This window comes from Monopterus albus, unplaced genomic scaffold, assembly GCF_001952655.1.
Source record: "Monopterus albus unplaced genomic scaffold, M_albus_1.0 scaffold99.1, whole genome shotgun sequence".
Lineage (NCBI taxonomy): Eukaryota > Metazoa > Chordata > Actinopteri > Synbranchiformes > Synbranchidae > Monopterus > Monopterus albus.
Window position 1 is genome coordinate 1395922 of NW_018127979.1, and position 18014 is coordinate 1413935.

An 18014-nucleotide genomic window follows, 5' to 3' on the forward strand; every position below is an offset into this window, starting at 1 on the left:
GGAGGAGCCTGAAGCACACAAATAGAACACCTTCAAATGTAGTTCTTTCTCTTTTTTTGTCTTCCCCTCTCCTGCTCAACTTCACTGTGCAGTTAGCCATGCAACACAACTAGTGTGTTTTATCTAGACATGAGCTGAATGGATCTGAAATGATGCATGAGGTGATGTGAGCTTAATTTTGCTACAGGACCTGAGCAAATGGAAGAACCGACGCAGGAGTGTCAACTCTGATATAGTGAAAAAGAAAGAGGAACGTGAGAAGATAGAGCAGATTACATACGGCAGTAAGAGAAAGTCCAAGACCTTCAAGGAGATGGAAGAGGACAGGTAAGAGAAAATACACCTGACTGAGTACTTTTGATAATGCAAGGATAGTGGTAGTGGTGGAGTTAATAATATGGAATACAAATTATTTTCTAGTATTGTTTTTACAAAAAAAAAAAAAAAACAACAATTTAATTTGTCCTTTTTTATACCCTTTTACCCTCGGAGGGGATGCATTGCTAAGGTAATACATATGAGAAATGTTGCCATATTAAATGCAGAGACTACAGGATTATTTGTGCAGGAACAAATGAGCAGACTATAAATGTGCCTTCAGTCAGTGTCAAAGTGTAATTCAGTCAACCTGCATCTGTTTTATGCCCCACCCCATCCTCTTTATTTCAACCTGTGCTCCCCATTCTACTCTCCTCCCCTCCCCTCCAAATTTCACTTGCTTTGTACTTATCCTGTCCCTCCTCCTCCTCTTTCATTTTCATCTTTAATTTTATCCATTCCTCTCTACTTTTTTCCTATTTACCTCTTTAACTCACCCCGTTCTCCTTCGATTTCTGGTCCACAGAGAAAACAAAGGTGGCGGTACTCTTCCATCTCTCTCTTACTTGGATGACAGTGACGATGTATTTGAGAAACCCACCATTGCCCCTCGTTCTCGAACCCTTCCTGCCAGGAGCTACACTATTGATACTCCTTACCGTTCCTCTGGACACCCTGAGCCTTCTCTGAAAGAGGTCGACCCCCCCGCTGCTTCCCCAGCTACTGGAAACGCTGCTTCCCCTCCCACCTATCAGGAAGCTGACATTATGGACAGTCCTACGAGCACTGACTTCACACCCACCCTCATTCCCAGCAGCCGCAGCTCTGTCCATAGCTACCAGCCTCCAGCAGCTGCACCTTTACAGAGGAGTCCAGTCTTAAAACACAGCAGCACAGCCAAGACAGAGGAGAATACAAACATCACTTCCAGCTCCCTGCAAAAGGTGCCCGAGCCACGGCGTCCATTATCAGGTGCACAGGCTGAGGTGGAGGCCCCCTTCCCTGGTTCTCTATACAAAAAACAACCACAGTCCAGCTCAATGGAGCCCAAGCCTCCTGGGGTTTCTAAGGTTACTGCTTCCCTTCCCAGGAGCTACCAGAGATCAGATAACACACGTCTAACTTCAGTTGTCACACCAAGGCCTTTTGGGACCCAGCCCTCCTCCATCACCTCACTTCCCAGAGCCTCAGCAGTGAGTACTAGATAATTTAACAACTAAATACAAACTATAGTTTGAGCGCAGCACATGACATGTACCGAGGGATGAATTTAACAACTAAATACAAACTATAGTACCGAGGGACACCTAGAGGGCAGGAGGAGACAGAGTTTATTTGGCCTCAAGAAATATTTGCCTTGCTGGTCTGGTATTAGTATTATTTTTGAGTACATCAATGTTAGCCAAGGGTCTGATCTAATTACACTTTGAATAATGGATGAAGCTAGTGTTTTTAGTGTTTAGTGTGAGACCATCTGTTCTCAGCCTTCTTCACATTCATTACTGTCACAGTAAATGCAAGAGATTACATTGTGTCCAGTTGTGTCAAAAGAGTTGACAACATATTCACCAGCTGATTTCCTGCCATCTTAAGGTCTTTGACATTATAAAATAGATATTTTTAGTCATCAGTCCAGTGTTTCTGTTTTACACTATCGTATTTTTAAGACTTGAACATTTTTTGCCCTTCTTCATTTATCCTGAACAGCACAAGCGCGTCAACGGTGACGTCACTGTTTCTAAGAACTCGTCCGTGCCAAGCCGCTATCATGCGTTCATGACCTCTGAGGATGAGGCTCAGTCCAGCTCAGCCCACAGCAGTGAGCAAGAGGATGAGGTGGACGAGCCTGCAGCGAAGAGCATCACCTCTACTCAAAGCATCTCTCCTGTCCCTCCTCTGGTCAAGAGTGAAGCTCTGGTCAGTTCTGCTCCAGCCAAAGTAACCAGCCAGGTACGTGATCTCCAGTGTTGGCAAAACAGATCACCTTTTTTCTGCTTGCTCTCCTGAAGGCATTGAAAAATAATGCATCTTTGTCACATGGCTTTTATATAAGAATGACAGTGTGAACAGTGAAGTAATGTTTTTAGTTTTGTAAATAAAATATTGTGTCAAAAGTAAAAGTTGCCCAAAAATGACAGGGGACTTGCACTGCACTGCTAAAAATTAAACAATTGCAACAGGTTGGCATTTAATCAACAACCATAAATTATTAATACAAGGCTTTCTTGCCAAAGCAGGCCTGCATACACACAGACACACAACCTGACATTCTGACTCTTCTCCAGAGTGACAGGAAGTCATGATTAAGTTTGTGCACTCAAATCTGCCTGTTTTGTTTGATTTGCAGGAGAACTACTGTGAAATGCGGATCAACCTGAACCAGAAACCCAACAGCAGCAGAGACTTTGGCTTCCAGGCAGCCTGGGACTCGACAGGGGCTCGCGTCACATCCATCCAGCCAGGTAACAACCAAAACATAGTGAAGTAACTTCACACAAAAGAATTAGAATTTTGTATGGGCAGAGCTTCATTTATGTTTCAAAATGTGTGAACTCAGCCAATCCGGCAACCATCAGCTCAGTATTCCCCATGGTTAAACCCAGTGGATCTGACAGGCAGAGGCCTGAACCGAACTGAAGTGTTCAGTACAGTACAGTGGTAATACTCGAAACTATTATATTTTACGGCCAGGCTCTGCTGGCTAGCTGTCAGCAGGTTTTCCAGCCCAATGCAGTGGCAGTGCCAGTCCTATGTAGGGCAGCATCTATCTGGGTCAGATCTGCTGGGCCTATGCTTCTCTCTATACTCAGATTCCCCACCTCCACATGACAGTGTCCCATGTATTTTAGTAACGCATAAGTAACACTCGCACATCGCACAACAACACATGAACTCCAGCTGTGTCACAGTTTCAGTCTACTGGGTATTTAAGCAGAACTTTGTTTGCTATAGATGTTGTATTGTATACATGTTCTATCATATCATCCTTGTCGAGTCACCCTTTGTGTTAGGTTTCATTTCATTTTCATCTCTTTACTTATAAAGATAATGCACATTTAGAGAGTAAGGAGCTGAAATTACAAAGTTTGGGTATAATTAATTTGCATTCCAAACATAGACATGTAAAAAAAAACTATTACCAGGTAATTAAAAAGCATAAAGCAAAATCGCTGTCTAAATCAGAAGCAGTCACTGTCTTATGTTGTAAATCAAGCTCTTCCTTTATGTACTGTAGAAGCTGTGATACTGAAATTGCATACTTTCTTTTCTGCTATTGACCCAGTCATCTGTCTTGTGCAGGCAGCTCAGCTGAGATGTGTCAGCTTCAGCCGGGAGACAAGGTGCTGACGGTGAACGGGCACAAGGTGGCAGAAATGAGCTACACAGACTGGAAGTCTTTAATGGAGGAGGCTCTGCAGGAAGGCAGTCTGGTCATGGACGTACGGCGTCATGGCAAGAACAGTGAGTCATCTGAACACTTTGTCTGTATGTGTGTTTTTGCTTGTGTGGGAGTGAGAAATTGAACTTTAAGGGTTGCATTCCTGGACTGACAGTGCTGCTTACGCTGCTTGTGTTGCTAAACAGTTTTGACACTTTAAATTGGTCCGTAAACTACTGTGAAATCATCCATGAATGATCTCATGACAGCTAAACAATGAAGGACCTGTAAGTTTTTTTCTCATCTGATGAGGATTGTGTTGACCTCAGTGGCCTTTATTTCTGCTTTTTTCCCCACTTTGTGTGGTTTATGTGTATCTTCTGGTTTTCCTTTTTATTTGAACAGATTGTTTCTTCCTCTTTCTTGTTTTGTGGTCTTTTCTATCTTGTCAGCATTCCTACCTCAATCCTTGCAGTGTTTTCCTTGAGGTTAACTAACCCAGATTAGGTCTATGGTCCTACGACTGGGCTGTTTTCATTGTGTTAGTGTAACAGGTTTACTTCTCTAACTACATAGGTCTCACCTCCCAAAAATAATAAACCACCCAGAGTAGCCCACTTGAACTAACGCACAGTACTGGCTAAATAGTTTAGTGAAGTCCAGTGGTTGTGAGTTTGTTACAAACACTGTGTGGATTTATGAAAGCTTTAATCAGCTGCATGGCTGGGGAAGGTGATTTCTCTGTCACTCCCTGCTGCTCGCTATAACCACACCATAACAGCAACCTTGCCCCCTGCTTTAAAGTGTTTATGTACTGTAAAGAATTAAAATAACATGCACACTTGCAAAAAAAAAAACAAAACATATTCTTATGTACATACACACATCCTATTTTTTGCCATTACATATTCTGCATACAGACTGGGACAGAAATCAACCTTCCCTGCCATTTAAAACCCATAAGACCATCAATCTGACCACTACGGATCATCCAATACTTCTAGGTACCTCTGGCACAAACGTTGGCACCTCCAGCCTGGATTTCTCTTCACACATTTCTGCAGAAAAGCTGCCATCCAAAGAGGCCCCCCCACAGCCGGCTGTTGTAAGTGACCCTGAATCACTCACACTGAATCAGGTTTGATCAATTTTTATCCCAGCGTTGTTTCCGGTCCAGCACCTTTTTAATGAGGGGACACCCTGCCATTTCTCCCTGCAGGACGTGGCTTCAAACAGGGTTAATGGAGGTTTCTTTCAGGAGTCGGTGACCATGAGGAGCACAGGTAAAAAGGAAAGCAAACAATTAGAAAGGTTATGAAATTGATCTGGACTATTTCTGTACTGAACACAAAAACACAGCAGTAGGGGGTGTCATTTTGTTGGCTTAGTTGTGGGAATTGGTCTTGACTGCTGCAGTTAATATGTGTAATTAATGGGTTTTTTTGTAATATTATGTGGCATCTCCACTGGTCAAACTTGTTTCTCCTCTGCTGTGCCTCATTGTATCCTGTTCTCCATCTCTCAGAGTCAGAACCCATATCTATGAAAAACTTAAAGCGGAGGTCAGAGTTTTTTGAAAAAGGTAATGAATAAATAAATAAATAAAAAGCACTCATGAAGCCTGTTAATAATGATTACATCTTGTGTAATCTGCCAGCTGGGTTCTTTGTGCTTTTCTCTCACTGAATACCTCAGATTTCCAAGTGATTTTTGCATGTTTATTTTAATCAGCTATGGCCTTGTGTTCAATGGATAAGGAACCTATTATCAGTTCATTATGAACTGTCTTTTTGATAGTTTTGCCTGGTGCCAAAGCTTAAACCTTGCTGTGCCCCTTATCTCCTTCAGGCAGCTCAGGGTCCAGTGTCAATGCACTGGTCTACCTCTGTGGTAAACGGGGTTAAGTGTGCAGTCGTCTTTTCACGTTTGCTTTGTGCAAGCTGCAACACTGACACGCTGTTTAAGCCATGCCTGTCTAATGCCGCCTTTGGAACCCTTCGGTGGAATTGTATCCTCCGACAGCCCCCAACAAACTCACAAAATAATAAAAAAGCAACATATTGAGCTCTGAACACCATGTCAGACACAGAGCCAGTGCAAGATCCTAAGGGCTTGTGTTTGTGTTCCTTTTGTTTGGTGGCTCTCACATGGTTACACTTTTCACTTCGTTGCGCATGAAGTTAAAATTATTCCTGTTTCTCACTTGGCATGTATGTATTGAAGCGTCTGTTAGTCTTTCAGACTAGCTGCACTGTACTTGTGCATCCTATGCATGCCCCTCATGTGTGTGTTTTTCATTCAGTTTGTTTGATGAATCATTGCTCTCACAATCACTTTATTGATTTTCCTATTGAGACCCGTTGGGCTGGCATCGAATGTAAATGTCAACAACTGGGTGATCTTGAATTGAGAGAATCAATAAGTTCTAGAGGGTGAAATCTGACCTTTGTTGCTTAAGGCTTGTTGAAAACCTCTCTTTTGACATGTAATTTTCAATGATGAATTGGTGTTTGAAACTCAAGCTGACACTTTAATAAGCCTGTCAATGTTGTGGTGATATGCTACATGGCCTTAAGGTTAACTTTTATATTTACATTTTATCTCATTGCTCTGCTTGTGCATGGCTCAAGTATTGACTGGACAATTTGCTTTTTTTTTAAGGAGGATCTGAGTCTGCAATGCCAGATGTGAGTAGTATTATCAGTGCATGGAGGGCATTTTTGTCTGTTGCGTTTGCGTTTGTAGCATGACAACATATTTAAAGACAGACAGTTACTGTGGTTGTAGGGAGATTTCATTCTTATACATCATTGCATCTCATTTACATCAATAACAAGCCTAAACTGTTTGTCTTCAGATACCCGTTCCTTCGATCACTTCCTCTTCCAGCCACTGGTCTTGGGACCCAGAAGAAGAGCGCAAAAGACAAGAAAAATGGCTGAAGGAGCAGGAGCGCCTCCTACAGGTACATAATGGCATTCCCATGTAACAGCGATGTTATGTTACAATAAACACTCAGTTAAAATGTGTGTATGTTTTAGCTGTTGGTATGTTTTTGTATTCCAGTTTGTGTACTGTGTGAGCCATGACAGTCAAATTCTCATTTTCTTGTGTGTACAATAAAGGACCATATTTTAATTTGTATTGAATTTGCACAATACCCTGGTATTATCACAGATATAAACACTGCTGAACTAAATGTAAATACAAACACCTTTCATTATAACACATTGCAATTCAACAGCATCAAAATACACTAAAAGGACCATGAAGCTGAATTAGCAGCTTCACATCCAATAGAGTCTGCTCCTAATAAGCTCCAAACAGAAGACTTTAGACAGCACTCAGGCAATTGAAAGTAAAGCTCTTATTGAGCATCCAACCTAAGTGTAGAAGAATCCTGTCAAAACATTTTTCTTCAAAAGTTTATTTCGGGATCTAGATCAAAGGTGTCCAAGCAGAGCACTGATGGGAAGGCTTGTTACTCCTCCATTCTTATTCCCTGTTGGATAAACGGCCTGATTTCACAATGTGCCAGGGAGACTTCCTGCCCTGGGCAAGCTTCTTTGTGTTTATCAACTTTCAGGGTGATTAGGTTACATATGGGTGAGCTTGGACTTATCTGAGAATTACACAGCCACCAAATGTCTTATTCTATCACTTAGTCTTCCTGCAGTACTGTGTTAGATGGTCATATAATTTATCAGCACTTCAACTAGACCGGATATATGTTGTTGTTTTTTTATATCTGTAATTGCGTGGGCGTACTGTATGTTGGGATACATTTGACCTCTTTGACCGCTTTTTTCACCCAGGAGAAATATAAACGTGACCAGGAGAAACTGCAGCAGGAGTGGCTCAAAGCTCAGCAGGAGATTGCCAAGAACATGGTAACAAAAGTATTTTAATTTGTATTACACTGTGACAATAAGCAATGACTGAATTATCTAAATGTATTCAGAAATATTTGGACAGTGTTGCTGATCAACATAATTCATATAATTTAGTCCAAATTACATGGTCAGGCACAGGTATTTCTGGCTTTTAAAACACAAGTCCATCTCACACAAAAGACTGAGTGAATTCAAGAGCAGAACAATGTACAGTCATGTGTTCACACAGACACACAACATGCTGTAATGGATGAAGACCTTCCAGGTCACAGTTCTGTAACAAAAACTCCCATCTGATTGAAATTTCCAAACACTTGATGGTTTGTCACCACAAGGGGATGACACAAGTTTCTCCACTGTTGTTGCACTTCCCCCTGGGGGTCAATAAAGGTCAGATCACTTAAAGCCATCATGTGTCTAAACACTTCTTGTCTGAGGGTCTGGAAGTGATCAGCCACAGCATCAGCCCATACTCGCCCATCTCTTCCATCACCCAGCACATTTCTTCTCTGCAGGAAGCGGAGGAGAGAAAGAAGAAGGAGGAGCAGGAGCGCCAGAGGCAGGTGGAGGAGAGGAGGAAGAGGGAAGAGGAGGAGCGAGAGCTGCAGCGTCTCCAGGAGGAGAGAAAGAGGCAGGAGGAGCAGGAGCGCCAGAGGCAGGTGGAGGAGAGGAGGAAGAGGGAAGAGAAGGAGCGAGAGCTGCAGCGTCTCCAGGAGGAGAGAAAGAGGCAGGAGGAGCAGGAGCGCCAGAGGCAGGTGGAGGAGAGGAGGAAGAGGGAAGAGAAGGAGCGAGAGCTGCAGCGTCTCCAGGAGGAAAGAAAGAGGAAAGAAAGACAGGAGGAGGACGAGCGGAAGAGGAGGGAACAAGAACAGCTAAGACTGCAGATGAGGAGAGAGGAGGAGGAGGAGGAGGAGAGGAGATGGCAGGAAGTTGCAGAGCAGCAACGCAGAGAGCGGGCTAGAAGCTTGGAGCAGCAGCAGCAGCAGCAGCAGTGGTCAGTGGAGACACTGCTCTTGTACTTTCCTTAACACTTTAACTCACACACCTTCCTCTTCTGTCCATTATGCTGCTAATATCACATCCACATGTAAAACTACCCGCTTTACTGTTTCTGCATTAACATAACTGCAACTAATGTGTTTGCATGGGCTTTGTCATCCACCTTTGTGCTGTGACCCTCGTCTCATCTCTCTCCACGCTCCCATCTCCAAAGGGCTGATGGCTTCCATTATTTTGACAGTGTTCAGCCTCCACTGTCCTTTACAGACAGGTCAGTACAGGAGAGACTGTGGATTTGTTTGTCAAACTTCACCTGATACTGCTTCTTTCTGTACTGATCTACTCAGCTATTGGCACTAATGAAACCTCTTATTATATCACATACTTTTATGTGATATATGTTTGCTTCATACTCAGTGGTGGAAAGTAACTAAGTACATTTACTGTACTTAAGTACAATTTAGTTATTTCTACTTTAATTGAGTATTTTCATTTTCTGCTACTTTATACTTCGACTTCACTACATTTTAGAGTATTATTGTACTTTTTACTCCACTACATTTATTTTATAACTTTAGTTACTAGTTACTTTTCAGAACCAGATTTTAAAAAATACACTATATATACACATATACACTATACGATTTTATTGAACCCAGGTGGGAAAGTCACAAGCTGCCCTGCAGTAATTCAAATTAAAAATATATAAGATTGTTAAAACTAGCTCTCTTTATACCAGCAGCACCCTTAAATGTGATGTACACAATGATGCATCAGTAATTAGAATTGATTATGATATACAGGAATGTTAAATGTGCATAACAAGTACTTTTACTTTTAGTACTTTAAATATGTTTTGATGCAAATACTTTTGTAGTATTACTTAAGTAACATTTAGAATGCAAGACTTTTATTTGTAACAGTATTTTTACACTGTTGTATTCCTACTTTTACTTACATAAGGGACCTGAGTACTTCCTCCACCACTGTCCATACCCTATTTAATAGCTAATTACATAAAACAATGCCTCCGATCTGTTACAGTTTATTTTAGTGTTTATTTCATAATAATGATTTGAATAGTTTGTATAGGCAACAACCTTATTTTAAGTTTCAAATTAAGCATTTATAAGCATATAGCAATGAATATTATTATTACAATACAGTAGCTAAGCAGTTAATACTATAAATATCACACTATAATGTAGTTGTTAGCAGAAATATATGTTTATTCATGTAATTAAATTGTTATATAAATATAACTATAATTCCTCCTGTAGACACCTGTAAGTTGCGGCTGCTGCATAAAAAAAAAAACTGTAAAACAATTAATAATAAGACTAAGAATATAAAATGTCTTCATAGAAGTTATATTTTTTGAGAAATATTGTATATTATTAAACACTTATATGTGCTTATAACTCTGTTAATGTGTCATAAATATGTGGTAAATGTTATATAGTGTTTATAAATGCTAAATAGAAGGATTTGAAGTTTTACCATCTTAAATTAACAAATGTTGCTTACATGTTTTCTTCTCCACAATTTCAGCTCCAACTTCACCTTTTCTGAGTTCTTTACACAGTTCTCAGCATCAGGTGTTATCCTGGCAACACAATTTGTTCTTGCCTGGATTATAACGAACCTGCCAAAGCGATGTCTCTTAGTGTCTCACAAGCACATAATCCTGCCAAAACACCAACATTGGTTTTTAAGAAACAAGAACAATTTATCACTTAAATGTTACTGTGGCCTAAAAACACTGACAGCAGATAGTGTTACAATGGATACATAATTTAACATTATGTGTGCCTTTGAATCAGTAAGTCAGGCTTTTCTTTTATTATTCGTTCATAACATTTCCTGTACAAACAGTTCTGCACATCTTTACTTTATAGTTCATGCGTCCAGGTATTCTTTCTATACAGAAGTCCTCCAATAAGTGGGTTGTGTCTCCAACTGAGGTGGGAATTACCTGTGATTGGCCTGCAATCAGCAGTGTCCCTATGTAACATCCAAAAAATAAAATAAAATCAGGGCATGTTGCGTTGTTAAGGAAGAAAAGTTGAAAAGTCTTTATTAGTGAGGCTACGTGATTAAAAACCAGATTAGTGTGCGATGACTGCACCCCTGTTTTGATCATGATCCTCCACTGTTCTTCATTGCTTTTCACTTCAGTTTTATAACAGGTATAAAAACTAAAGTAGTGTAACTGATCTGTACTGACTATAAAGTTAGCTGATGTAATTATGTTTACTGTATTTTCTTTTGTTTGATAGGGTAAAATCCAAGTCATCTCCCCAACTTGATGAAGAGGAAAAACCTCAGAGAAAAGGTCAGTTTTCTTGATTTATTCTCCATTAATTAAATGTAACTACTGTACAAGTGTACAGTACACTTATGAATGCAACAGTGACATACGAGACCAGGGATATTAGGTCCTTTTTATTATGTGATGTTGGTTGCTGTATATTTTATTGGCTGTTATCTAAATGACTTTATGTATGCGTGTCATTGCACACATGGGCTTGTAGATGTGTTTGTGCAGCCAGGGGGTCTGGCTCAGTGGCTGCTGGAAGAGCAGTTGAAGAGTGCGCGTGACAAACAGGCCCAGAGTCAGAAGGCCGCATCAGAGCTGGAAATGGAGAGGAGAAATATCCTCAATGCCATGAGATACAGACAGCCAGAGAGAGGTGGGCTCGGCCCCCGAATCTCCGCCAATCGGTTTAAATCTGATACCACGTCCATCTGCTCTGCTTTTTACCCATTTGATCAGCTGATCAATCAGTTGTGACATTTCATCAAATCAATCACAAACAGCTGATTAACAGCTGACTGATCAAATCAGATCAGGTCAGCTGAAATCAAATCAAGAAAATCCTATATAACAAAAATAATTAACTGATTGAGTGCACAAATTGTAAGTTACCAATCATATGCTGTAGTCATATGCTGTAGCAGATGACTTTATAATAAAACTTCATCGAAGCAGACTTGGGGAACAATGTATCCGCATCAGCACAATTTTATTCTCTCCTTCCATTTTTTTGCAGTTTGCCTGTCTGTCAACATTTCTGATATATTTTTGACATCCGAGAAACTTTTCATTTAGCATAATGTCTCGTTTTGTCTCTCCTCTCTTGTTTCAGTGACAGGCGTTGGAGTGGGTGAGAATACAGGTCAGCAGCCCATGTCGAAGGCAGAGCTGGAACGGCAGCAGATCCTGAACGAGATGAAGAAGAAGACTTCGCTGCTAAGGGACGGTAGCTGGATACGCCAGCGTGCCTCCAACACCGCAACCCACAAAGAGAATGACGTGCCACCCATGCGCAGGTATGTAGCCTGTATGAGGGTTTAAAAAAAAAGCTATCTCTGTTGTGTGGTGGTGCTGGTTTCTCTTTTTAAACATACTAATATTCTTTTGTTGTTAAAAGGAAAGCATTTACTAGTCTGGCTACCACTTGGCTCAGCAAGATTGATTGTATAAAGTGCCATAGGTGCAGGTGGGGTGGTAGCCAGACTGTTAAAATGCTTTTACTCAACAGCTAATGTGGGTGTGGCGTGGGTTGGCTTTGCAGAGGTGAGTCTCTTGACAACTTGGATAGCTCCTACAACTCCTGGCGCTCATCATGGACATCCAGAAACAACTCTTATGTCCAAAACTACGCTCGGCCTCACTCTGCCCTCTCTGGCAGCACTTCCTTTTACAGTGGCGGGTCTGGGGTGCAGCGGCCCGGCTCCTCCGCTCTGCCTTCCTCCTCCTCCATGGGCTCCCTCCAAGGTGGGGCTGGAACCCCTTCGTTCCCCTGGTCCCAGCAGACATCTTCCCCCTCACTGTCCTCTCTGTCGCCCACCACCTCTCCAGAGCCCATGTCTGAGGCAGGTGGCCCTCAGCAGCGGAGCAGGTAAACTCACCAGTGCTGCTTTGCTTGAAACGCTCAGAAAGCTGCTTCTCATTGGTATACAGGGTTACATAATCATAGCACGGGTGGTGGTGTTGTGACCCAAAAGTCTTGACTGAGGGGAGCGGTGGCCATGGGCAAGTGAACATGAATTGTTTCACTTGATATACTTTTAAATGTATTATAATATGTCATTGCATATGATATTGTTTTATGTGACATTCTCCATCTGTTCATCCTCCACTAACCACCTAACAAGTCGTCCTCTGCCTAATATGTAAAGTCCTTCTTTCTTTTTTTTTTACAGATTTTGTTTGCACATACAATATTGTCTTGAGTTTGTGTGTCTCTCTGTTGAGAAGAGTAAGAGTAAAACTAACTACCCAGTATTTTGTAATAATTGTTCCTCTGTCAAAATTAAAAATCATCAGTTTCATCAAATTTTTATTCTTTTCAGGACTCTAGTTTATACACAAAACAAAAATGTTCAGTTAGGGCAATATTAATGTAAATCCTCATAGATGAATTAATGAAAATGCAAAACCATCCTTAAATGTTTTACAGAGTATTAAAATGGAACTATCATCATCAGTGTTGCATTTATTAGCAAATTATCAGTCTAACGCTGTCGTATACCAGAGTGAACATGTTTTTTGTGTGTTAATAATCAGACATGCATTTGGGCCTGGCTCTTAACCCACAGTTATACATTCTGTAATCTAGGTCAGTGAGTGGCAAGAAAAACTGTACGTTCTGTGACACCGCGCTGGGAAAGGGAGCGGCCATGATCATCGAGTCCCTCGGGCTCTGTTATCATTTGAGCTGTTTTAAGGTGAGAGCTGGACTCCTGTCGCCCCGGAGCACATCTGCAGCACAAATCAGCCAATCTTCAGAACTAACCTGATCTCTCCAGACTCTTTCTTTCTGTTTTTTCCCTAACATGGTAAATCCTGACAAATATCAAGATCCTGTTCCTTCTACAGCTGAACCAAATAGATTTTTTTGTGCCAAAACCTGCTTCTTGAGTCACCCTGAAACTTCAGTCTTCATTTGAGTTTGGTTTCCTATATCTGATTGGTTATCTTTCCTGATAGTCTTTGTAGTTTGACTCATTCCTCTTCCTTCATTTTTGTCATTCTCTACCTACAATCAAAGGCTTTTGGTCTGTCTTTCCTCATCTGTCTACCCATGGACTTGGACACTTTGCTGTACTTTTAACCAGTTGAGTAACTTTTCCCTAAACTTCCCCAGTGTACAAACTGTAAGGCTGATCTGGGAGGATCGGAAGCCGGGGCTGAAGTCAGAATACGAAACAAAATGCTCTACTGTAACTCCTGCTATGTGCGATTCAAAAGTGAGTACTGGATCAAGCTGATCAGCAATAGGATGTTCTAGGTTTTCTTGAAGTGTAATATTAATGTTTCTTTTCTTTTAGCTGGCCATCCAACAGCCATGTGATGCGCGTGTACTCCAGGAAATCGACGAGGAGACTACTTGTGACAATAACCCATGAACATTAAAGTGAACATTGAAGCCATTGCAAACAGCTGGGACACTTGGTTTGGACAAGCTTCTGGTTATGACTCTTGAAAAGCCCAGCTGAATCATATTTGTGTTTTGACAGTGTGTGATTAAGAGCTTACAAAAAAGTTATTTACGTTAACATGTTTATATCATATCAAGTATTACATCTGTACAAAGTGTCAGGGTTCTGCATGTATCACTTTTAAATGTTTTATCAATGAAACTACTATAGTCAAGCAGCAAACTGTCTAAAAGATTACAGAGGCAGATCTTTCTTATGACCTTCACTGAGACAGATTTTAAGAGATATTTAGTAGGATCATCTCTGAATTTTCATGCTTTCTTGTTTTTGTTTTTTTCCTGAGGCTTGTGATATTAACATGTTTGATGGCCAAGGTATTTTTATCAAGTCTACAAACCTTTTCATTTGTAACTGGGAGAAGTAATTAAGATTATTATAATTCTTTTAAAGTATGTATTTAAAAAACTGTTTGCTTGTGGAGCGCTTGTTGTCTGGTGTTTTCACTGATGGATGTCGGATTGTACACATAAACAGGATTCCATGCGAAGAATATATCATACTGAATGGCATTGAGGCAAACGTTAACATTTGTAAATACAATGACAAAATGTTTATCTCTTGCGTTTTTGTTTACTCTCTGTAACAGTGAAATCACATAATTTTTGGTGATCATTTTGCAGTATGTGATGTGAGGCTTTTCCTGCCTTTCTGATCCAAAATCTTTACATCTCATCTTTCTCTGCCTGTCCCTCTCATTCTCTGTGGTGCCACAGTCATAATGAAAGGAATTTCAATGAGCTTTTGTGCAAAGGTTCAGAGGACCTGCCTGCTCTGTGTTCTCCGAAGCCAATTTGTCATGCATATTTCATTCAGCGTTCATGCATTACATTTGATTAGAGATTGATAGGTTATTTTCTTAATGTATTCTGTCATTCTAGCTGATTCCATGAAGTAAACATAAACACTGAATATTCATATGAGTTGGAACACTCCTAAATGGTGCAGCCTGCAGCTCCCAATTGCATTTAAACAGTACAAGCTAAGGCATTGTCCTCGTTCTACATACATGGAAATAGGCTCAATTGAAGCAATATATGGAAATAAGTTGGACTGAGCATAAAATAGCTCTGTATTTTTGAGGGGAAGCACAAACAGCCGCTGGAGACAGACATCTCAAATTCTTAGCTTCCTTTTTTAGATCTTTCTTGTAAGAGAGAGAGAATTTAATCCCAGTGCTTGGAAAATAAACACGGCCTGAATGGCGCAGAACAGAATTGAGTGGCTGAGAAATATAAAACCTTTTAGGATAAGTATTCCATATTTTGCCTCCAAAGCCAAGGCAACAATCAATCTTGACACGGAGAATGGTTTTATGTATATGTGTGTACTAGGGCTTGCAGAGAAACGGTATGCATGGCTGCTCTGCAGAATAGGGCCTGTATAAAGATGGAACACAGGTAGAAACACTGAGATATTGCTGCTCTACCCCCCATCATAAAGTCAATCCTAAATCTGAAACAGCTCATTGTCTAATGCCTTTTGAATGTTCTCCCACTGGGAGCATAGATTTCCCATTATTCAGGAGATTTCCAGTCAGACCAAGGTGGATGATTTTTCACCTTATCAGTACACAAGAATGAGTCCAGTGGTCATGCTCCATTACTGCACCACAGTCCCTTCTTGAGGATACATTTTTTAGGCTGAGATATAGCTCACACTGGCCAGAAGGGGGCACTGTGATCTCATATACGCACGCACACACACACTAATATATATATACAGTATACATATTTTTATAAATATACAAGAATGACTGAAACGATCTGTCAGCTGCAGCTGGATAATAACTACTGCTGGTTGCACTACTAAGCATATGTTTTAACAGTACATGCTTTATGGGATGTAGAGGCAATGTGTCCTTAGAATTTAGCCACAGCAATCTAAAAGCATTATGCCTTATATAGTAGGAGCTTGTGGTTACAGTGACATAGAATTTTGAACGCTAACAGTAGCTTTGTTGTCCAACCTGGATGATCTGTGCCATTTAAATCATATTTGACTCATTTTTGACCTGCAAGTTGCATTTCCTGCCATTTGCCACTTAGAAGGAATGCTTTTCACACTTTATTAAGCCATCAGGCACTAATTCACCTGCAGCTTCAATTGATGCTATAATTAGTCTTGTAACTGAAGAAGCTGTCTTAGCAGACCTGTTGCCATGGCTTGCAGGCATCCTGCATATGTGGCTCAAAGCTCTGTTCAGTTCACTTTACAACATGGATTAAAGAAAATGGACTTTAGGTTATCTCCCATGTACGGCAACATGATCTTAAACCTGATAAAAGTGTGGCACATGTGAACAGGCAGTGGTTGCACAGTTGTAGAGACCGATCACGTGATAGTCATGTGAACAGGCAGTGGTTGCACAGTTATAGAGAACGATCACATGATAGCCAAAATACAATGTATACAGTAGTTGTCATGTATTTGTGTAAGCTCAGCTGTAGCTCTGCAGGCTATATGATGACTGTTGGACTGATTTATCTGCAGATACTGGAAATAATTTCTAAAATATGAATAGAAGTTGAATATGGTGACATTTATTGTACATGCTTATTATCTGGTGAGGTCATACAGGTAGAGGCTGTTAAGAAGTGTATTTATTTTTGCTCAGCAGAATGTAATGCATATGTAATAGATACTTTGTGCACTCTCATGGTTCAGTTTTTTAATTTATTATTTTGGAACAAGTCTTTAAACATTTTTTATGCACTTGTATCTGATCTTAAGAGATCATGTGCATGTTATTTAAAGCACTTACCAGTTGAGTGTCCTTAGGTAGGTTAGTACAGATGTTGATTAACAACAGACAATCACCTCTCTCCTGCAGACAAACATTTTTAAAAACTTGTATAGAGATATTGATCTGTGACCTTTTGTTCAATGAGGAAATGATCAGCCTAGATCCCTACTTGTCCTCATTATGAATGCTGACTCTAATCCCCGACTAACAAAAGGGCAATGTTCAGTCAAAAGGGACTCAGCCTTAAAGCAATAAGAGAGGCTTCATTTTGTGACTGGAGGCTTGAAGCAGTCTGAAGTAAATATGACGCATTCACCAGAGCAGGTTGGTTTCTATAGACGATCATTAAATATGACTCATCCTGAGCAACGCTCTTTTCCTTCTTTATACTTAAATGTTGCTATTTTAGCAAATGAGGAAATATTTCTCCAGTGTTTTCTAAAGAATTGTGTTTCTGCAGGGAAACCATCCAACAACCAAGTGAATTATTCATCCAAATGAAAGAAAGAAAAAGAAAGAAAGAAAAAAGAAACAGAAGAAAGCTTTCCTTTATCTGACTTCCTCTGCATGCAAGAAAACTCCATGCATCCATGGAGTGAGTCAGGAGTCAGGAGTGAGAACATCTGTGGCTTCTCTCCATGACCTTAAAGAGTGTGCTGATTTATTCTTGTTCCTTTACGCAGTGGCTGAGGAAGGAAAAGTATAACTGGCAACAAGATGCATTGGAGTTGCTTTTCCAGTTGGTGGAGAAGAGGAAACGAGTGTAGAAAGTGTCTCTGAAATGATAAGACTGCATGGTCACAGCTGGGACACCCTGATATGTTTGAGAATGCATCATGCCTGGGGTGACAGGGGACCAAGTTTTCTGCCATGTTAATTCATACTGCTTCAGTCCTATAGCTGGAATACTGATTTTGATTTTTTTGATTTGATTTATTCTTTCAAGCATGTAAAGACAGTTGATATGTCAACACACATAATTTTACACATATCCAACAAATGCTAATCCAATATCAATTTGCTTATACCTAGTACATGCTTGAATGGAGTAGGAAGAAGTCAGACTTATCCAGTCCTACCCCATGACATCATCTTACCATCATTGGTTTGCAAGCAATAAATGATTCACTTCTATTCTCTTCTACACCACACAAGTAATATACTAAAGAATTAT

General features: G+C 40.5%; 1 protein-coding gene across 15 annotated transcripts in view; it reads left to right on the forward strand.

Moving 5' to 3' along the window:
- The window catches only part of lmo7a (LIM domain 7a), a 48503-nt gene extending 32716 nt beyond the window's left edge, over positions 1-15787 (forward strand). For 6 of the 15 annotated variants that reach the window (XM_020609397.1, XM_020609396.1, XM_020609389.1 and 3 more), the window contains 21 exons: positions 188-327; positions 845-1511; positions 2026-2268; positions 2666-2780; positions 3619-3780; positions 4618-4802; positions 4917-4980; positions 5223-5279; positions 5546-5596; positions 6359-6384; positions 6555-6662; positions 7513-7587; positions 8106-8584; positions 8804-8860; positions 10869-10924; positions 11124-11282; positions 11739-11922; positions 12168-12494; positions 13215-13323; positions 13743-13845; positions 13927-15787. In XM_020609397.1, the coding sequence (XP_020465053.1) occupies positions 188-327; positions 845-1511; positions 2026-2268; positions 2666-2780; positions 3619-3780; positions 4618-4802; positions 4917-4980; positions 5223-5279; positions 5546-5596; positions 6359-6384; positions 6555-6662; positions 7513-7587; positions 8106-8584; positions 8804-8860; positions 10869-10924; positions 11124-11282; positions 11739-11922; positions 12168-12494; positions 13215-13323; positions 13743-13845; positions 13927-13949 (3390 nt within the window). In that variant the 3' untranslated portion in view covers positions 13950-15787. The remainder of the gene's footprint in view (positions 1-187; positions 328-844; positions 1512-2025; positions 2269-2665; positions 2781-3618; positions 3781-4617; positions 4803-4916; positions 4981-5222; positions 5280-5545; positions 5597-6358; positions 6385-6554; positions 6663-7512; positions 7588-8105; positions 8585-8803; positions 8861-10868; positions 10925-11123; positions 11283-11738; positions 11923-12167; positions 12495-13214; positions 13324-13742; positions 13846-13926) is intronic. The other 9 variants (XM_020609390.1, XM_020609398.1, XM_020609394.1 and 6 more) reach the window with 9 other exon arrangements.
- Positions 15788-18014: the final 2227 nt, after the last annotated feature.